Source organism: Mangifera indica, chromosome 7 (genome assembly GCF_011075055.1).
Source record: "Mangifera indica cultivar Alphonso chromosome 7, CATAS_Mindica_2.1, whole genome shotgun sequence".
Lineage (NCBI taxonomy): Eukaryota > Viridiplantae > Streptophyta > Magnoliopsida > Sapindales > Anacardiaceae > Mangifera > Mangifera indica.
This window is the reverse complement of record NC_058143.1, coordinates 7402382-7423980: the sequence shown is the minus strand read 5'-3', so window position 1 is coordinate 7423980 and position 21599 is coordinate 7402382. Positions and strand designations below refer to the sequence as shown.

General features: G+C 37.2%; 1 protein-coding gene across 1 annotated transcript; it reads left to right on the top strand.

The window, feature by feature from the left end:
- The first annotated feature begins 19989 nt into the window (after positions 1-19989).
- LOC123221430 lies at positions 19990-21072 on the top strand. The gene is made up of 2 exons (XM_044644285.1): positions 19990-20637; positions 20776-21072. Exons 1-2 carry the CDS (start codon positions 19990-19992, stop codon positions 21070-21072), a joined length of 945 nt encoding a protein of 314 aa, XP_044500220.1.
- Positions 21073-21599: the final 527 nt, after the last annotated feature.

Genomic DNA, 21599 nt, shown 5'->3' with positions numbered 1-21599 from the left:
ATAGAAATGAGCACTTGGTAAGAGTAATCAAAAGAAAATAGAGCCTTTTTAATTTTTTCTTTTCCCTTTGTAAGATATCTAATCTTTTGCTCTGCAATCCAAACTCAATTTATAAAGCTAGGTTACATTTTGTTGGGATTGAATTGTTGTCGAGAATCAACTAAAAAATTCAATGAAAAAAACAAACCTCGATTAGAATTGCAACAGATAGCTTTAAACGTACTCAACACGAGTGGCAAATTCGTGTCACGGGTGGCTTAAGAGTATATGCTAGCTTGCGCATGGTTGAATTACGAGTTTGATTTTAAGAGGTGCATGGGTATAGCACGACTGGAAGGTTTTGAAAAACTACACGGTTGGGAAGATTTTACATTTGTCAAATTTGATTGAACTATGTGTCACGATGGGAGGTTTTCAAAAACTGCATGGGAGGGACAAATTTTACACGTGTCATACCTAGACTGTGATGTGTATTCGATCATCGCTCCAATTCTAGCTTGCAAGCCTTCATTAACCTTACTTGTTGCCTAAGAAGCTAAGGAGAATGAATGTCTAGCAATGCACCAACTCAAGGACATCAAAGCTCTTCACTTTTAGCGCAAATCCACTTTTGGGTGTAGTATCATTGTATACACCTAAGGTCCAAATGAATAACTTGGTCTCATTGGCCCAAAAGAAAGCTTCATGAGGAGATTTATCAAGGCCCAACCATCCAAGCATCATTTTGAAGCCCAAAAAGCCCATTTTGTGTGTTTAGTTGACTTTTAACAAGATGAGAGATTGGTTGTTTTAGTTAGGAAACATAATTTCTAAAGTTAGGGGGAAAACAACTAACTTTTTTGGTCTTTAGCTAATTAATAGGTATGGACTTAATTTATAATGAAAGGCTTAGCTTAATTCATGCAATTTTAGTTGATTTTGTTAACTCTTATTGGATCTTGCTGCTACCCTCTTCTATATAAAGGGTGAGCCTTCATTTGTAAAGGTTTTAGCTTGTTTTTTTTTTTTTAAGATAACGAAATCTTTGTGAAGTGCTTTGAAGCATTCACTTTTCTTTCCTTTATCCAATCATCTTTGTTGGAGATTAGTGGTGGAAGAGCCCAAGGCTAGTGGATCTCTTTCCTTTATACCTTGGTTTTCATTAGTGTGTTCCTTAGAATCCAAATTGCATGCATGTGAAGGGTTTTCAATCCTATAGCAAAGAGTTGTAGCATAATTACTATTTGTACCACTACATTCTACTTGTATTTTGATTGCCTTATTTTATTCCAATTGTGAACATCCATAGCTTGAAAAAAAGTTCATTGTGTTGTGATTATGATGAAATGAATTTGGTTGGATTTGGAGTTATTTGGTTGGTTAAACGGCAAGAACAAAAAAAATTGCACATACCAAAACTCAACTTTCTATACTCTCTCTCTAAAATATGCTCTCTCTTCTCTCTAAAAATCCACCTCTCCCCTCTTCCACCTCCTATTAGGTCTTGTGTTTCTTCCTCGGCTGTGGTGGTTTATCCTAGGTCCTATACTCCGGTCCGGTGACCTTGGTCACCGGCTCCATTCCCTCCTCCGGTCTGTTTTAATATCACAGTCGGTTTTTCTAATGGTGATAGCTTTGGAGTCCTTGTATTCTTGTTTTGAAGGTTCTGTTCTTAAAGTTTGTCCCGTCTAAAAGGTTTCGGTGTCAACCCTTCCAAGTTGCGGTTTTCAGTCTTCATTTCCGGTGGTTTTCTTCTTTTCCGGCTTGCTTGGGTGTTTGTAAGCTGCAGTTGGTTTCCCTCTCTCCTAAAATTCAAAATTTTGAATGTTGGCTTGTGTTTTGCGCCATTTCCTCTTTGGTGCATACTGTTTTATTCTTTCCGTGGTAGGTTTCCTCCTTTCCACTTCAGGATAGTTTAGTCTGTTGTGCATTTGGTCTGCTCTGTGTTGCAGGCTGTTTTGCATTGATTTGGCTAGTCTCTCCTTACCTTTCTCTTTCTCCCTCACTTTATTTTTTGTCCATAACCATTCTTAGCATGTCGTCTACTGGACAAGTTAAACCTTCTGAAGCTGCTGTAGTTTCCGTTGGAGAGAAAGATAATAAGGCTTCTTGGAGCTCCCTCTTCTCACCAAAGGAGTCTTGCTAAGCTGGAATATTATGAGCCTAGAGGAAGAGATGCAAAAGGGCGTGTGTGTGTAGCTCCTCCTCAAGAAATTGCGGAAGAGGGAGCTGCAAAATGGAGAACTTGTGTGGTGGGTTTTTTCCTAGGCAAAAGACCTCCATTCTTGACTGTTAAAAGAACACTTGAGAAGATATGGGCATCATATGGACTAAGTGAGGTTATGACCTCTGGCCAAGGAGTATTTATACTAAAATTCCAAGACATGGATGGAGTTTCTAAAGCGGTGGAAGTAGGACAGCTTACTATTGGTGGACAACCATTTATAGTTCAGAAATGGACTACAAATCTTCCCATGATGATCAATGATGTCAAGAAGGTGGCTATATGGGTGAGATTGTATGGCATCCCACTTGAGTTTTGGTCTCCAAAAGGACTCAGCTATATAGCAAGTGCCATTGGGAATCCTCTTTATATGGATGCTGTTACGGAAGGAGGGACAAGATTAGAGTTCGCACGAATATGTATTGAGATCAAAGTGGATGCGGAATGCCCGGAGTCTATTAGTTTAACTCTGCCAAATGGTGAAAGCTTGGTGATCAATGTAGAGTATAGTTGGAAACCACTAAAATGCAATGGGTGCCAATGCTTTGGACACTCCACTGCCAATTGTCATTTTGCTCCGAAATTTGAAGGTAGCACATCTTCACGGAAAAACCTCAAGGATGGAGAGGGAATGATAACAGCAAAGAAGCTACTTGGGAAAGATAGCAAACTGAAGGTGGCAAACGGCAATGACAAAAAGGCTAAAGGTAAAGGTATGGAGATTCATAATTCAGTGGAAAACACTAATAAGATTATGCAAATAAATGGAAGGGCGACTCTCTTCTCCACATCATTTGTAAGCTTTGTTTTGGAGCCACTATCTACCACATTTGGTGTGAATGCAACCATGTTCTCTTTGGTAGTAGCAAATCTCCAAAAGATAGGATCATTGCTGCCATCAAGGATTGTGTGAAGGCTAGAGCTTATTCTTTATCAAACATTCCAAGCTCACGCATAAATGACTCCATTGCATTGATTTGGGAATTGCCAAACTCAATATTCCATTAACTCTTTGAGTTCCGAATATTGTAAAGAGTTATGCCTTGTGTTTCTTGTATCTAGATTTCTTGAGTATTTTGTTTGGTTGTGTAGCTTTAGGACAGTTTGCTCCCTTTAGTACTTGTGTTTGTGATGTATCTTTGGATCTCTTTGTTCCATTGTTTGAATGTTTTGAGCTTCATGTTGTTTCGACATAACCTAGGGGCTTGTCCTAGGTATGCTTGTGTTTAAGCTTAATCTAGGGGTTTTGTCCTAGATAGGCATTTGTACATTCTTTCTTTGGTATAAAATTATTATTACTTACCAAAAAAAAAAAAGAATAATAGATATTCAGCATTAGCCATCCATGAGTCCCATGAACAAATCAATAGGAGCATAATGATGGTTGAAGAGGTAAACCTGGAGAAAACCAATGAAGTAGTCACTTCGGCAGGAAAAGAAAAGGTGAATGAAGCTAGCACTTCCAAGAATAGTCAAGTTACAGCAGCAAAGGGAATAGATATAGAGGATGAAGGAGCTGGTTCAAATGGTGGGGAGGACTTGGAAAATGAGGGCTCTCCAACAATAGTCCCATTTGGAGGAAAGCTAAAAGTGGATGAGATGGATCTTAGGAAGAAGGAAGTGGATATGAAGACTATGAACTTGGGGAAAAAATTGGCAAAGCTCAAGAAAGCTAATTCCCCTCCAACATCATCCAAATGACAAAGATAGCTTGCTGGAACATTAGGGGCCTCAATGCTCCTATCAAGCAAAGGGAGGTAAGGCATTTTATCAAGCATAATAACATTGAAATAATGGCTGTGTTGGAAACAAAAGTGGGGAATGATAGCTTGAGTAGAGTGAATGGTAATATTTGGAAAGAGTGGGAGAATGCTAATAACAATGATAGTCACCCTAATGGGAGAATTTGGGTAGGATGGAATAAGGATGCTATTAGATTGAATGTCATTGAGAAAAATCTGCAATTCATTCATGGGGAGGCTTGGTTAGTAAAGGAGAACTCTCTTATAGCCTTAACTATAGTCTATGGGTATAATCAACCTTTGGAAAGAAGAAGACTATGGAAGGAAATTAATAGGCTATCCAATCGGATGGGAAACAAACCATGGCTAATAATGGGTGATTTTAATGCAATTAGGGGTCCAAGTGAGAAAATTGGAGGAGTGTCATGGGGAGATACTTATTGTGATGACCTAAACAAGTGCTGTGGGGAAGCAAACCTAGATGATCTTCGGTATATGGGAAACCAACTCACTTGGAGTAATTGTAGTGAAGGACATAGGAGGATAGCATGCAAGTTGGATAGAGCCCTTGTAAATGAACATTGGAAAGATGCTTTTGAGGAATCCTTTGCCATTTTTCTCAACCCTTCCATCTCTGACCATTCCCCATGCATTGTGACTTGTGGAGGTGGTGAAAAAAGGAGGAAGGTCCCTTTCAAGTTCTACAACATGTGGGCAACACATGATAATTTCCTTAATATTGTGAGGGAGGCTTGGAAAGAGGACTTTGAAGGCAGCCCTATGTATAATCTCATCAGCAAGCTTAAGAGATTAAAAGGGGTTTTTAGGAGGCTAAATAAGGAGGGGTTTTGGAGAATTTCAGAGAAGGTGGAAGAAGCTAAAGAAAGATTGGAGGATGTTCAAAACAAACTACAAAACAGCCCTCTAAATGAAGATTTAGCCAAGGAAGAAAAGGTTTGGTTAGAGAACTACAAAAGTCTAAGTGAAGCCGAAGAATCTTTAGCTAAACAAAAAGCCAAAGTTCATTGGCTTCAAGAAGGAGATCAATATACCAAATTTTTCTTCAAATGCATCAAAGCCCGAAGGAGTAGGAACTCTATCAATGGTGTGTGCCTAGACGATGGAACCTTTGTTAGTAATATGGAGGATGTTAAGAAGGAGTTTGTTAGCTATTTCAAGAAAGTCCTTAATACCACGGTATCATGCAATTCCAATGTTGAGGAAATTCAAAGGCTGCTAAAGTTTCAAATAGAGATTCAAGAGAAAGAGAACATGATCAAAGAAGTGGGGGAAGAGGAAATCAAAGCCATTATCTTTGCCATGGACAACAACAAAGCTCCGGGGCCGGATGGTTATGGTGCCTTCTTCTTTAAAGCCGCTTGGGAGATTGTGGGGAATGATGTGATTAAGGCAGTCCAGCACTTTTTCTCTTTAGGCCATCTTCTCAAAGAGGTAAATTGCACTATTTTAGCTCTTGTCCCTAAGGTTGCTAACTCTTCAAAGTGTATGGAGTATAGGCCGATAGCTTGCTGCAATATAATCTACAAATGCATTTCTAAAATCCTTGCAAATCGTCTCAAAGCCATACTTCCGAATTTCATTGATAAAGCCCAAGGAGCATTTGTGGGAGGAAGGTGCATTGGAGAGAATATAATGTTGTGTCAAGACCTTATGCATAACTACCATAGAATGAGCAAAGACAAGAAGTGTGCCATGAAGATTGATCTATTGAAGGCATATGATACGGTTCATTGGGACTTCATCCTTGCTATTCTTGAAGCAATTGGTTTTCATGGAAAATTCATTGGTTGGATTAGAAGCTGCATCACAACCCCTTCCTTCTCATTAGGAATAAATGGTGAATTGGTGGGTTTTTTCAAGAGCTCTCATGGTCTTAGACAAGGGGACCCTTTATCCCCTTACCTTTTTGTCATGGCAATGGAGATTCTCTCCCGGATGCTTGGAGAACTCAAGAACATCCCTTCGTTTGGTCATCATTGGAAATGTAAGAAGAACAACATAACTCATTTGTGCTTTGCCGATGACCTTATTTTGTTTTGTAGGGCAGATGTTGAATCCATTACTCTCATGAAAAGATCCTTAAACCTTTTTCATGAATGGTCTGGACTCCAAATGAATTGCAACAAAAGCAATATATACATCTCCGGAATACCCCAAGAGGAGAAGATCAAGCTTGTGGATTCTATCAATTTGGAGGTGGGAGAATTGCCTTTCAAGTATCTAGGAGTTCCAATAACTTCCTCAAAGCTCAAAAGAAGTGATTGCAAGCTGCTCATTGATAAGATTGTGGGGAGAATTTATTCGTGGCGTAACAAATTCTTATCTTATGCGGGAAGATTGTTACTTATCAAGGCTGTTCTATTTAGCATTCAAGTGTATTGGTCTTCCATATTTATTCTTCCTTCAAGTGTGCATAAGGAAATAGATGGAATTTTGAGGAATTTTCTTTGGAATGGTGCTGCCATGGATGGAAGAAAGGCCAAAGTTGCGTGGGATGAGGTATGTGTTCCTAAAGAGGAGGGTGGTCTTGGCATTATGAGGTGCAAAGTGTGGAACAAGGCTGCCATCATAAAGAATATGTGGAAGATTCTCCTTGATAAGGGGAATACACTTTGGGTGGAATGGATTAAGGCAAACAAGCTTAGAGGTAAAAGTTTTTGGGAGATCAAACCGAATAGTGAGAGTTCATGGGTTTGGAGGAAAATTTTAAACCTTAGGGAACAAATGAAAACCAAGTTCAAGAAAGTCATCGGCAATGGGGAAAACACTTTTCTTTGGTTTGATAATTGGCACCCCTATGGACCATTAATGGATAAGTACGGAACCCGGATCATCTATGATTCCGGAATTCCTAAGCATGCTTTAGTCAAAGAAGTCATTGATGAGCATGGGTGGAAATGGCCAGCAGCTAATTCTTGCCACCTTATGGAGATAAAGGAAGCTCTCCCTTGCTGCCCAATGGGAGGGGAGGACGTTTTAACATGGTCCCCTAATACTAATGGCAAGTTCACTATCAAATCGGCATGGGAGATCATGAGGAGCAGGAAAGACAAGGTTAGTTGGCACAACATTGTATGGTTTAAAAGGCATTTCCTAAGACATTCATTCATTGTATGGATGGGTATTAGAGGTAAACTAATGACAAGGGATAGGTTAGCAAGAATTGGCCTTATATCCCACAATGTATGCCCATTATGCAATGAGGATCCGGAAAGCATGGACCACCTATTTTTTAGGTGTGTTTTTAGCTCCCAAATCTGGAATGGAATGCTCAATCTTTGCCATCAACAAATCATGTATAGCTCATGGACTTCATTGATCGCGGAATTAGCAAACAAATGGAAGGAAAATAGCTTCAAGAATATTTTGAGTAAACTTTGCTTTGGGGCAGCTGTATACTACATTTGGAAGGCTAGGAATGACCTTTGCTTTGGAAGAGATGGATTACCAAGGGAGAGAGTCCGAATGCTTATTCAAGAATGTGTTAGAGTTAGAGTTTCTTGCTTGAGAAAGGTTACCAAGTCTAGTGAAAATGTGCTTCTTGCAAACAATTGGGATATTCCTCATATAATATTTGAATAGCTTTTGGTGGTGTTGACTTGTAATATGTTTTGGTTTTAGGTTGTAAGGTCATGTCATGTGTTTTGTATCAACTTGTGTTGGGTATGTGATTCGGCATAACCTAGGGACTTGTCCTAGGTATGCTTGTGAGTTGTGTTGTATCTTTGGATCACTTTGATTCAATGTTTGTTTTTAGTGTTTCTTGTTTGTTGCGGCATAACCTAGGGGCTTGTCCTAGGTATGCTTGTGTAAAGCTTAATCTAGGAGCTTTGTCCTAGATAAGCATTTGTTTATCCTTTCTTTGGTATAAACTTATTATTAATTACCAAAAAAAAAACATGCATTCTCCATGTCCTATCCTTCTTAGGCACTAGAATCACTGGTACGATGCACATACTCATGCTCTCTCTCACGTATCCCTTTTTCATCAACTCCTTTACTTTCCTTCGAAGCTCCTTTGTCTCCTCGAGATTACTTCTATAGGTTGTTCAGTTGGGTATCACCGCTCCACGTATGTAGTTGATCTGGTGCTCGACCCCATGAATTATAGGTAGTCTATCGGGAATCTCCTCAGGGAATACATCTTCAAACTCCTACAAAAGAGAAACAAACACACTAGGTAGAGAATTGTTAGTGTTAGTGAAAGGAAAACAAACTTTCCTTGTAAACTAACAATAATGGATATTGTTTAGTCTCTTTTTTTTCCTCCTTGTTTTCTCTCTTGTTTGTTCTCTCATGGCCAAATTGCTCACCCTCTTTTTCCTCCCCCCTCTTTTTGGCCTTAGTTTTTCTTCGCTCATCCTCATTCACATTTTCTCTCTTTTTGTTTTCATTCTCACTTTCTTTTCTCTCTTCATTCATCTTTCTTCTCCTCACTTGATCCTCATAAACCTGCTTTGGTAACAATGGTACAAGTGTAATGAGTTTATTGCTATCATGAAATAGTATCTATTCTTAAATTTGTCATGCATCACCTTTCTATCATACTACCATGGTCTCCCTAATAAGATGTGTCCAACATGCATAGGTACTACATCACACAACACCTCATCTTGATACCTACCCATAGACAAAGCCACCACTACTTGTTTATTCACCCTAATTTCTCCACAGTCATTCAACTATTGAAGCTTATAAGGTCTAGGGTGTTTGATTGTGGTTAAACTAAGTTTTTCTACTAATTCAATACTGGCTATGTTCGTGCAACTACCCCTATCTATAATTAAAGTATACACCTTATTACCCTTTACATGACATCTAGTATGGAAAATATTCTCTCTCTGCTCGTCATTTTCTTCCTTATAGTGTAAACTCAAAGCTCTCTTAGACACTAATACCTCACCCTCTACTGTATACTCCAACTCTACATCACTAGCATCCTCTAATAATGGCATAGACTCATCACTAGACTCTTTCTCTGTCTCATATTCACCATCCTCTCTCAACACCATGATTCTTTTGTTAGGACATTGGGAAGCTATGTGACCCCTACCGAAACACTTAAAACATTTTATCTCACTATTCCTTCTCGATGGTTCGGGTTTAATTTTAGACTTTTCTCGACTAGACTCCTCTCCCTTAGGTTTAGAGTACTCAGTTTTTGGCTTAAAAGGCGGCCTATGATCTCTCTTTGACACACTCAGTTTCCTAAGACTAGAATAGGAAACTATATCCCTTTTACCCTTACGCTATAATTGTCTTTCTACCTTCATTGTCATATGTACCAAATCCTCTCGCTTTACATAGTGTTAGAGCTCTACAACATTTGCTATTTCCTTATTCAACCCATTTAAAAACCTTGCCATAATGGTTTCCCTATGTTCCTTTATATTAGCCCTAATCATGACTATCTCCATCTCCTTGTGATAGTCCTCCACACTCTTGGTCCCTTGCCTAAGCCTCTGTAACTTCTGAAGTAAATCCTTATGGTAGTGACTAGGAACAAAACGCTACCTCATTACACTCTTCATATCATCCCAAGTATCTATGGGTCTACCCAAGCTCCTACGTCTACTTTTCAACAACTGGTCCCACCAAATGCTAGCATAATCAGTGAATTCTACAAACAGCCAACTTCACCTTTTTCTTCTCATAATACCTATGCATATCAAAAACCTGATCTACTTTTCGCTCCCAATCTAAGTAGGCTTCCGAATCATTTCCACCCTGAAAAGGTGGAATTTTCATCTTAATGCTACTAAGGCTACTATCACTCTACCTACTCTCTCTATACATACTATTTCTATGACCTCGATGTCCTCTTTTACTCATATTATTCAGCCTATCACTTATTCCATCATCCTCACTGTTGGTAACTATCTTATCCTCATCCCTCACTGCTTGTGCTTTTCTCCTACCCTTAGTTGTACTACTATCCCCTCTATCACCTTATTGCTACTCTAATCTGTCCAATCTATCGTTAACACTCCTTATTATATTAAAAAGTCGCTCAAACTGTTGTTGGATCGCTTGCATTGTAAAAGCCTCGATTTTACTCGAATCTTCTACAACACTTGGTTTTTTTGATTCTACCAGGTTATAATTTCATAAAACAAATGTGTCTGTAAACAATAATACTCACATGCTCCCTTAGTGTTTACACTCGCACTCGTGTTTGCACTCTAATGTTCTCACACACTCTATAATCTGGAACTCTTTTTTTTAGGACAAATCAAAACTGTACTTGTGACAAACAACCACCAGTCAACCTAGGTTACACTACAATTACCTATTACTAAAAAAAAAAGGCTAAGAATCAAAAATAAGGAAAATTTTCAAAATCAGAAAGATAACACAACTACAAGAATGAATAATCAAAGAGGAAGAAATTCAAAAGAGATAACAAGAATGAAGGAAATCAAATTCAAAGCAGGTAAGTGTGCTAACTTTCTCCTTGATCTCTCTTTTTCTTTTTTAAATGTTTTTTTCTTTTTTTGTCTTTTTTTTTTGCTTTTTTTTTTTTCACTACTTGGCCGAATATAGAAAAAGAAATAAATCCCTTAGATCACACAAAATTCTCTCTTAACAAATTCAAGCAATTAAGGAAATAACCCAAAGACTAATCTCCCAATTTAGGAATAGCAAAATTTTCAAGGAAAATTTAAAGATTTTGGAAACAAATCAAGAACTCAATCTCCTAACTTAGGCAATTACAAGACTTTTTCCCTAAAGGTTAAAGGAAACAATCCAAGATTACTCTCCCCAATTTCGGAATTCCCAAATCCCACTTTTTTTCTTTTTTGCTTATGTTTTTTTTTTCACTTCTGTTTTTTTCTGCTTCTTTTTTTTCTTGTCAATCAAGCTAATCAAGGTGTTGACAAGTTTCAATAATAATTTCCACCAAGAACTACCCTTTCAAATTTGGCAACAACAAAATCTTTGCCAAGAGATCAAGAATCCCACACTAAACTAACCCTAATTCACTCCCCGAAGGTTTGTTTGAATCTAGATCAAAAAATTCAAGCCACCTCCAATTTAAATTACTTTTTGGCCTTCACAATTTTTTTTATTTTTTTGTTTTTTTGTTTTTTTTTTGGATCAATCAAGAAGACAATTAGACATCCACAAAACCTAGAATTTGACTATACTAGAATTAATCATGAATTCAAGAATTTGATGGAAACAAGGACACCAAAACACAATCAAGAAAATGAAAACGAAATCAAAACACACTCAAAAATTCCTATAGTGCATGACTATTGAAGAAGAGAATTCCTAATCAAAAACACAAGAAAAGATAGATATGGAACCTGATTCGACTCAGCTCTGATACCAACTGATGCGAACCTTAACGATTTGACGCAAGACCCAACACTCAAGAAGATATTTTCCCTAAGATTGAATCGGTTTCATCACGTAATTAAACCTTGACCCGAATTGATATAGAATAGAACGAACCTTGGTATCATGAATGGTGAACGCCATAAGACGAATTTTGATAAGTTCAAAGATTGTAAACTCAACAGTAAGCGATCTATTTGTGAAAGTCGGCCAAAAGATCTATTCATCATGAAAATTTCAGTTTATATAGTATATTGCCAACTTAAACCTATACTGCCCATGACTCAATGGACTTCCAAACTTCCGAAGCCCATTACCTAAATAACTACCCAAAACACTAATTAAATTAAAAGAAAATGTGTCAATTGGGCTCAATAAAGTCTAGCCCGGTCACAACCAAGATCACAATCATAAAAATTGAAAATCCTAAGTTTGGTAAAACAAAAACTGCATAATACATATTGAAACAATTTTATTTGGGCCTTCAAACTGGGCACAATAGGTGAAGCTAGTTGTGGTTATAGAGCTCAAAACGAGCTTCGCGTTGATATATTACAGGCCTTGTAACTTCTCCCAAATCAAAAGTTATGGTCGTTCAAAGTCTGTTTGCGTATAGGCTCGGACTTGAATCAAGTTGACCTCTCAGTTGGCTCTTTCAAGCATCCAGTCATCCTTGAGTGAGTTGATTTTAGTCACTAAGCCCTCCACGAGCCCAACTAAGGCCTGTTGTATCTTCTTAGCTCTGCTCCTTGTAATTGGCCTAATCAGAATGTGTAGCAAATATCTTTGATGGCTCAATGATTCCATCACTTAGACACCTGTATATAATTATAAAACAAAGTGTGAGTTAGTTGAACACCATAATTGAAAGATACAAAATTCACATACAAAAAAATTAGAAACCCTAGTCGTTGGGTTTTTTTGAATTCTTCTCTCCAGTGAACACATTCCCATCCAACACATGGAAGTCGTAGTAGCCTTCCTCTTAGATAGCCTCTCATGTTTGCTCTTCCCATAGATACCAAGGTGCCCCTCATGAGGGTTGAAAAGCATTCGTTTCTTTGTCATGTGAAGACTTGCATGAGCCACCAATATAGGTACAAACCCTAAAAACACCCTATGATTATGTTTGTATGTTCGTGTTAAATATGAATTAAAATGAGTATCCTAGTCAGGGTTTAGGATTATTTGTTCTTTTTTTAATTTTAATTTTGCTACACTATTATTTTTGGCACCCTAAAACTTTACAATGGTATCAGAGCCACTATTTAGACATATTTTCATGAAGAATTATACATGTCTGTTTGATTATTTTGCTTATTGTTGCATGTAAATAAATTAGTTAAAACCCTAAAATTGGTAAAGGTGATTTGTAATCATGTCATCGCACGATTTGTAGAGTTTCATGAACAATGTAAATATGTGCAAATTATTAAGTGACGTTGTTTGATTATTTTGTTTGAGTTTATTATTTTTGCAAGATGAATTCAGGTTGAAAGTCGTTTCATCAGTATAAGTATAGTTTATGTACCATATTTCCTGACCCTAATGGAGGCTTGTTGAGAATGAGATTTTTTGGATTTTTTATCATTGTAAAATCCTGATGAATGGTCTAAAAAATTGTTGTGAATAGAAGCACTAAGGGACCATGCACCAAGGGGAAAGGTCATGGTTAGACCAATCTTAGTCCAATTGTGACAACTCAATTGGTGCTCGACATTAATCGAAGTCATCACGGCTAGACCTACGTGTCTAGCCATGAAACAACTATGTCATGGCACTATTAGGTGTCACGATTGGACCAATTTCCAAATTAGTCCAACTATGACTCATCATGGTGCTATGTGTCCAACCGTGGGCCAATTATATGTCACAGCTGGATAGTTTTTCACATTCGCTAGTCGTTCGCAAGTTGTGTGCCAGCTATGTAACCTTTCAGAATTTCACTGAATTTTAGAATCATGATTGGACGTCTTGCCTACACATTCGACAAAGTTGAAAAATTACAATTTGAACCTATTTTGTTGAATTTGGGCTGAACTAAATGTTTTCTTGACCTTTGGGGTTGAATAATAATTTTGTAAAGCTTCAGGGACTAGAAGAATTTTACTCTCGGTTAAATAATAATTAAATTTTAATTTTAATTGGTTGTATATGTATTGTTATATGTATGCATGATGCCCAGTACACAACCAAAGAGTCAATGTGAATGTTTTTTGATTTAATTTTGATTTAATTATCTTTGGGTTGTAAATCTCAAATAGCGTCTACCCATTCTGCCTTAATCCTGATTCTTCTTGAGTTTAGGCTTTATTTTATTTTCTTAGAATTATGTAACTAAGAAACCAAGTTATATAATTATTGAAGACTAGAGGCAAAAGTATAAGCACGAAGACCTGAAGACCAAAATTCACCTAGGTTAACCAGTCAAACCCCTTTTGACTCGAGAGGTTTGACATTAGTTATAGTTGTATACTGACATATTTATTTTTACATTGTTATATGTATGTGGATGGTTATATTTTGAAAATATCACTTGACATGCGGTTTTAATCTGATGAGACTAATTAATTAAAACGTTTAAATTAAACATTAAATCTAAGATTAAAATTGGTGTCTTCCAATGTGATGCCCTAATTAAACCCCTATTCCTTGGAACTTTATTTGCCAAAGCGAAGGGTAAACTTCTACTGGGCAGAAAGTTAGAAGATGTTCATACTAGGTCTAACTTAACAAGTCTACTTTGCTTGTTCACCAAAGCAAAGGTAAAGTATATTAGAGGCATGTGTAGGAAATACATTTGTCGATACAAAGAGATATGTAGTACCCACTCTACTAAAATCGAGAGTTACATTTAAGGTCACATGAGTTGTTAGGATAAAACTTAGCTTGAGATCATGGGCTTTTGTTGATTAATTTAAAATTTACCCATTCAATTAATTTGAACTTACTCACCAAAAAGAAGGGAAAAATTAAGAAAATAGGGTTTCGGTCCAATAAAAAATTCATCAGAACTTTTTGAGTACAATAGTGAAAGTTGTTAGCTTGAAGAGAATAGTAAGAGCATTTTAATTAATTAAATTTGTAATTAAAATGAATATTAATTAAGAATAAAATTGCTAATTCCTTTATCTATAAATTGTAGATCAAATAATCACCATGCCAAACCCAACATATCGATTAATTCTTAAAAAGGAAAATAGCCTCATTGGAAGCAACTTCATTAATTAGTACAAAAATCTTCAGATTATTCTGTGTTAGAAGAAGAAGTTGTATATCCTTGAGGGGTCGTTGCCCCATGAGTTTGGTCTTGATGCCACTCAAAAGGAATAAGATACTTTCAATAAATATCTTGATGACTCCATAAAAATTCATTGCCTTATGTTGATTTCCATGTCATCGGAGCATCAAAAACAACATAAGGAAATGGATACTCCATCAATACTTGCACACCTTTGAGAGTTATATGCCACTCATATGAGACTGAATAATATGAGATGTCAAGTACCCTGTTTGATTGTAAACTTTTCGAGGGAGGACAAGTTAGCCCTCATATGGTTAAGATGATTGGCTATATTAAGCGATTGGCGAGCTTTGGCTTCATCATAGACAATAAGCTTGCCATTGACCTGATGTAGAAATCCCTCCCTAAATCGTGAGCTAATTTCATCATGAACTTTAACTTGAACAAAAAGGGGAAAACTGTTGAAGAGTTGTTATACATGCTCAAGCAGGCTGAATAAGAGGTACGAAAGGTAGTTTCGTCTAATGTGCTTGTGGTTAAAGCCCATACACTTAGATCTAAGGCTAAAGGCAAAGGCAAAGCCAAGGCTAAGTCCAAGCCCAAAGCAAATAAACAACCAAAGCCAATAGGTGGTGTAGGGAAAAGAAAAGTTGTCTACTTCATTGTGGCAAAGCTAGTTACTAGTTGAGACATTGCAAGGTCTTTCTAGAGAACAAAAAGAAGAAGGTAGTTGAAGCCTCAACTTCAGGTATATTTGTCATCAAGATAAAGTATTCTCTTTGTTCATCCTGGGTTGTAGACACAAGATGCAGTTTTCATATTTGTTCTAATATGTAGGGACTGTGATAAAGAAGACTACTTACCAAGGAGAGGTTGACCTACTTATTGGAAATAGGGCATGCATTACTGCATTAGTCGTAGGTGTTTATTATCTTAGGTTGTCACTAGGCTAGTTTTATAATTAGTTAATTGTTATTGTGTTCCTTTTGTTTCTAGAAGCTTAGTTTTCATGTATGTTTTAGACAAAGAGGGTTATTCTTTTTTTATTGTTGGTAATGCTATAACGATTTGCTTGAATAATATTATTTATGGAACAACTAAATTACATAATAGTTTAAATATTTTAAAATTGGATAATGAGATTCTCAATGTGCAAAGTAATAAACAATTAAAATCAAATAAACTAAATACTACATATCTGTGGCATTACAGGCTAGGCCACATAAAACCGAAACGTATATCAAGAATTTTTAAATAAAAAGTCTTGCAATCATTTGACTTCTAGTCTTCTGATGAATGCAAATCATACCTATTGGATAAGATGACCAAAACACCCTTTACTAGACATTGTGAAAGGATGACTAAATTATTAGGGATCATTCATAGTGATGTATATGGGCCTATGATAGTGCATAATAGATATGGGGAAGCCTACTTCATCACATTTACTAATGACTTCAGTAGATATAACTATGTGTTTTTTGATGAAACACAAGTTTAAATGTTTTGATAAATTCAAAAAATTCAAGAATGAGCTAGAGAAACAACTTGAGAAATAGATTAAAATCCTTTGTAGTGATCATGGAGATGAATACCTGAGTGTTGAATTCAGAGGATACCTAAAAAAAATGCAATAATCTCTCAACTCATTCCCCATAGTATACCATAACATAATAGTGCATCTAAAGGAAGGGATAGGACCTTAATGGAAATGGTCAAGTCTATGATGAGTTTTACCAATCTACTTATGTCTTTCTAGGGTCGTGCCCTAGAGACTACTACCTATAAAATGAATCATATCCTATCTAAATTTGTGGACAAAACTTCATACGAGTTGTGGATTGGGTGAAAGTCCAATCCAAATTACCTGAGCATTTGGAGATGTGAAGCTTATGTCAAGAAATTGACTTCAAACAAACTAAGCACTAAGTCTGAAAAGTGTATCTTTGTAGGGTACCAAAAGGTAACCAAGGGATACTGCTTCTACCATTCGAAGGAGCAAAAAAGTCTTTGTTGCTCAGACTAAAGTGTTCTTTGAGAAAGAATTCATTCTCAAAAGAACCAGTAGAAAGGTGGAGCTCAATGATGTTCCTGTTCCATAGGATACCACAGTTATTAGATAGGATGATATGCCATCATAAATGATTGATCATGATGAGAAAATTCCTCCATCTCGAGAGGAACCATCTTAAAGCACGTCGACGTACTAGTAGTCATCACTGATGACGAGCCAAAGACTTACGATGGCACTATCTCAAGCTTAGATAAATGGTTGAATGCCATGAAATCTGAAATAGACTTCATGTACCAAAACCCTAAGCTCTTCATCAATTTGATAATACTCCTTCATGAGCTAGAAACCAAGAAGTTTTGCATCAAGAATAGACAACAAATAATGCCTCTTGGAAAGTGTATCAGTAACTACATTGGAAGACCCCTACTTTGTAGGATGATCAAAAGAGAAGGACTAAAGAAATTCCACCCATTTGGCATGTCTTGAACTGGTGTATTTCCATCAAGACAATGCAACAACACATAAACTCAATTCTGGAAATTACTGTTTATTTAGCACAGTAGCAATTTGTCTTTCAATTTTAACCAATCAAATAACCTCCAAATCATGCAAATTATATATCATTTGAAAAGGCATTCAAAGAGCTTTCTAATGGTATATAATAGCATTGCTTTAGTAAGTTAGTGTTCTTATTTTTGCTTCTTTCCTCTCTCATACCTAAAACATCCTTTCACCATTTTAGTATGTCTTCTACTGGCATGGAAAAGTCTACTAGAGCTGTTCCACCTGTAGCTGTATCTTCGGATTCCACTAAAGAAGGGGAAAAGAAGACTTCTTGGAACTCTCTCTTCTCCCCAAAGAAATCATGTGCTAAGCTAGAATATTTTGAACCTAAAGGTAGAGATGCTAAGGGGCATGTGTGTGTTGCTCCTCCTCAAGAAATTGTGGAAGAGGGTGCAATAGAATGGAGAATATGTGCGGTAGGCTTTTTCCTTGGCAAAAGACCGCCATTCTTGACTGTCAAGAGAACTCTAGAGAAAATATGAGCTTCTTATGGCCTTACTAAGGTTATGACTTCCGACCAAGGAGTGTTTATTCTTAGATTCCAAGATTTAGATGGAGTTTCTAGAGTGATGGAAGAGGGACAATTAACCATTAGAGGATAGCCGTTTCTTGTTAGGAAATGGACTACAAACCTCCCCATGCTGATTAATGACGTAAAGAATGCAGCTATTTGGGTTAGACTATATGGCATTCCTTTTGAGTATTGGACTCCAAAAGGCCTTAGCTACATAGCAAGTGCTATTGGAATTCCTCTTTATGCAGATTCTATCACTGAAGGAGGGACAAGGTTGGATTATGCAAGGATATGCATTGAGATCAAAGTGGATGCAGAATGCCCTGATTCCATTAGCTTAACTTTGCCGAATGGTGAATGCATGGTGATCAATGTAGAATATAGTTGGAAACCTCTAAAATGCAATGTATGCTAATGCTTTGGACACTTCACAACAAACTGTTCTTTTGCCTATAAGCTAGAAGGCAACTCATCATCATGAAAATTTCTAAAGGAGGGGGCTGGAACGGTGGTGTCTAAGAAACAATATGGGAAAGATAACATGATGCAAGTGGTAAACACTCATAAGAGTAATAGATTCTCGGTGTTAGCCCTTATTGAGGCCTATGAGCAAGAAAAAATGAAGTATTTTCGGCTACCTCTCCAACCCTAGCTTCCAAGTCTCTATCAAATCTCCATTTGGCTCAAGCCACCATTGAGAATGAAGAATTAGCTCCATGCAAGCCTAAAGATTCATTGCTTTTTCCACCTTGGCCCAACTTTACTTTTGGGTGCAATCTCATTACTTGCATCTAAGGCCTTAATGAAATGGAAACTTAAATGAGTCCAAGAAGCCAACTACAAGCCCACTTGAAGCCCAAGTAGATGAGGCAGCCCTCCATCACTTAAATGTAGCCCAAGATGCCATGAAGCCCATTTAGTTGGATTGCAACTAAAAGGGAAGCAAGTAACTTTAGTTGGTGGACATAATTCCACCTTTTAGGGAAGAGTTGTTCCCTTTTGTTGTTTTCTTCAATTAATATGGTATGGCCTTATTATTGAATGAATGGTTAAGCTTAAATGAAGGGAAAAGCTTCCATGTCAAATTAATGCCCAATTTTTGCCACCACTTGCTCTTGTATATGAAAGTGGATTTTCACTTGTAAAAGGCTAGACTTATTTGATAATGAAATATTCAAGTAAAGCTTTGTAGTTTTTCTTTAGTTGTTTTTTCCTTTATCCAATTCATCTTGGAGGAAGAATTGGTGGTGGAAGACCCCAAGTTTGGTGGAAATTTTCTTTATGCCTTGGTTAACTTTCTTGTTACTGTTGAAATCCAAAGTGTGAATGTGTGTTGTATGCCCGGATACTATTCGCAGTGTGTGATTTTGCCATTTTCAGATTTTGTCATCAAACTTTGAAACAAGTTTTGAATGCCTTATTGGTTGAGTTGTGATTGCTATAATATACTATTAGAAAGCTCTTTTAATACCCTTTCCAATGATCTATACTTTGTATGTTTTGGAGGTCATTTGATTGGTTAAATTGGAAGACAAAGTGTTGTTGTGCCATATGAACATTAATTTCCATATTTGAGTTTGTGAATTGTTGCATTGCCTTGATGGATATGCACCAAAAAAGAAGCATAAGGAGGGGAACCTGGAGAAATCCACTGAAGGTGTAAATTCGGAAGGAAAGGAAAAGGTGAATGCAGCCAGCACATCCAAGAATTGTCAACTCACGGCAGCAAGTGGAATTGTTCCGGAGTGTGATGGAACCTCCACAAGTGTTGTGGAGGATACGGATAATGAAGCCTCTCCAACAATTGTCCCATTTGGTGGAAAGCTAAAGGTGGATGAGATGGATCTTAGGAAGAAGGATGTGGACTTGAAGAGTAAGAATTTGGGGAAGAAATTGGCAAAGCTTATGAAAGCAAATTCCCCTCCCTCATTATCCAAATGACCAAGGTTACATGCTGGAATATTAGGGGCTTTAATGCTCCTATCAAGCAAAAGGGAGCTAAGACACTTCATTAAGTATAATAACATTGATTTAATGGCTGTGTTGGAAACAAAAGTAGGAAATGATAATTTAATTAGAGTGAATTGTAATATTTGAAAGGAGAGGGAGTATGACAATAATAATGATATACACCCCAATGGGAGAATTTGGGTAGAGTGGAATATCATATTAGACATTATAAAGAAGAACCCTCAATTTATCTATAGAGAGGCTTGGTTAGTAAAGGAGAAAACTCATATAGCCATAACAATAGTTTATGGTTTTAACCACCCACTGGATAGGAGAAGCCCTTAGAGGGAAATAGCTATGTACTCAAATCAGATGGGTAGGAAATTGTGGCTAATTATGGGTGACTTCAATGCGATTAGAGGTCCGAATGAGAAACTAGGAGGGGTGTCATGGGGAGATACGTATTGTGATGACTTAAATAAGTGTTGTGGAGAGGCAAATCTAGATGATCTTCGGTATATGGGAAATCAGCTCACTTGGAGTAATTGTAGTAAAGGGCAAAGGAGGATAGCATGTAAGTTGGATAGAGCACTTGTGAACGAACATTGGAAAGATGTTTTTACGGAATCTTTAGCCATGTTTCTCAACCCTTCTATTTCAGATCATTCCCCATGTATTGTGACTTGTGGGCGCTGTGAAAAGAGAAGGAAGGTCCCTTTTAAATTCTACAACATGTGGGCAAATCATAAAAGCTTCCTTAGTATTGTGAAGGAGGTTTGGAAAGGGGACATTGAAGGTAGCCCTATGTTTAATCTCATCAACAAACTTAAAAGATTAAAAGGTGAGTTAAGAAGGCTAAATAGGGATGGTTTTTGGAGAATTTTAGAGAAGGTGGTAGAAGCAAAAGATAAGCTAGAGGATGTTCAGAATAGGCTCCAAAGCAACCCTCATGATGAAGACTTAGCAAAGGAAGAAAAGGCTTGGTTGGAGAATTACTCAAGACTTAGTGGAGCTGAAGAATCCTTGGCTCACCAAAAAGCAAAGGTCCATTGGCTTCAAGAAGGGGATCAAAACACTAAATATTTCTTCAAATGCATCAAAGCACGAAGGAGTAGTAATTTTATCAATGGTGTGTGCCTAGATGATGGGACTTTTGTGAGTGATATGGGAGATGTAAAAAAGGAATTTGTAAGCTGCTTCAAGAAGGTCCTCAACTCCACGGATTCATGCAATTCTAATATTGAGGAAATTCAATGCCTGGTAACTTTCCGAATGGAGTATCAAGATAAGGAGAACATGATTAAGGATGTGGAGGAGGATGAAATCAAAACCATTATCTTTGCCATGGACAACAACAAAGCTCCGGGCCAGATGGATATGGTGCATTCTTTTTTAAGGCAGCTTGGGAGATTGTTAGAAGTGATGTGGTTAAAGCTATTAAGCATTTCTTCTCCTTGGGTCATCTACTTAAAGAGGTAAATTGTACTATCCTTGCACTTGTCCTTAAGGTTGCTAACTCTTCAATGTGTAAGGACTATAAGCCTATAGCTTGTTGTAATACTATTTACAAATGCATCTCAAAGATCCTTGTCGATCGTCTTAAAGTCATCCTCCCAAACTTCATTGATAAAGCCCAAGAAGCCTTTGTGGGTGGACGAAATATTGGAGAGAACATCATGTTGTGTCAAGACCTTATGCATAACTATAATAAAGGGAGCAAAGATAAGAAGTGTGCTATGAAGATTGATCTCTTGAAGGCATATGACACGGTTCATTGGGATTTCATTCTTGCAATTCTGATGTATTTTCGGCTACCTCTCCAACCCTAGCTTCCAATTCTCTATCAAGTCTCCATTTGGCTCAAGCCACCATTGAGAATGAAGAATTAGCTCCATGCAAGCCCAAAGATTCATTGTTTTTTCCACATTGGCCCAACTTTACTTTTGGGTGCAATTTCATTACTTGCATCCAAGGCCTTAATGAAATGGAAACTTAAATGAGTCCAA

What these genes read in the sequence shown, in the direction of transcription:
- LOC123221430 (XM_044644285.1), top strand. Translation starts at nt 19,990, where the DNA reads ATGGGTGACTTCAATGCGATTAGAGGTCCGAATGAGAAACTAGGAGGG. An exon ending in TGGCTCACCAAAAAGCAAAG is followed by an intron (nt 20,638 to 20,775) that starts GTCCATTGGCTT and finishes GATGTAAAAAAG; the next exon opens with GAATTTGTAAGCTGCTTCAA.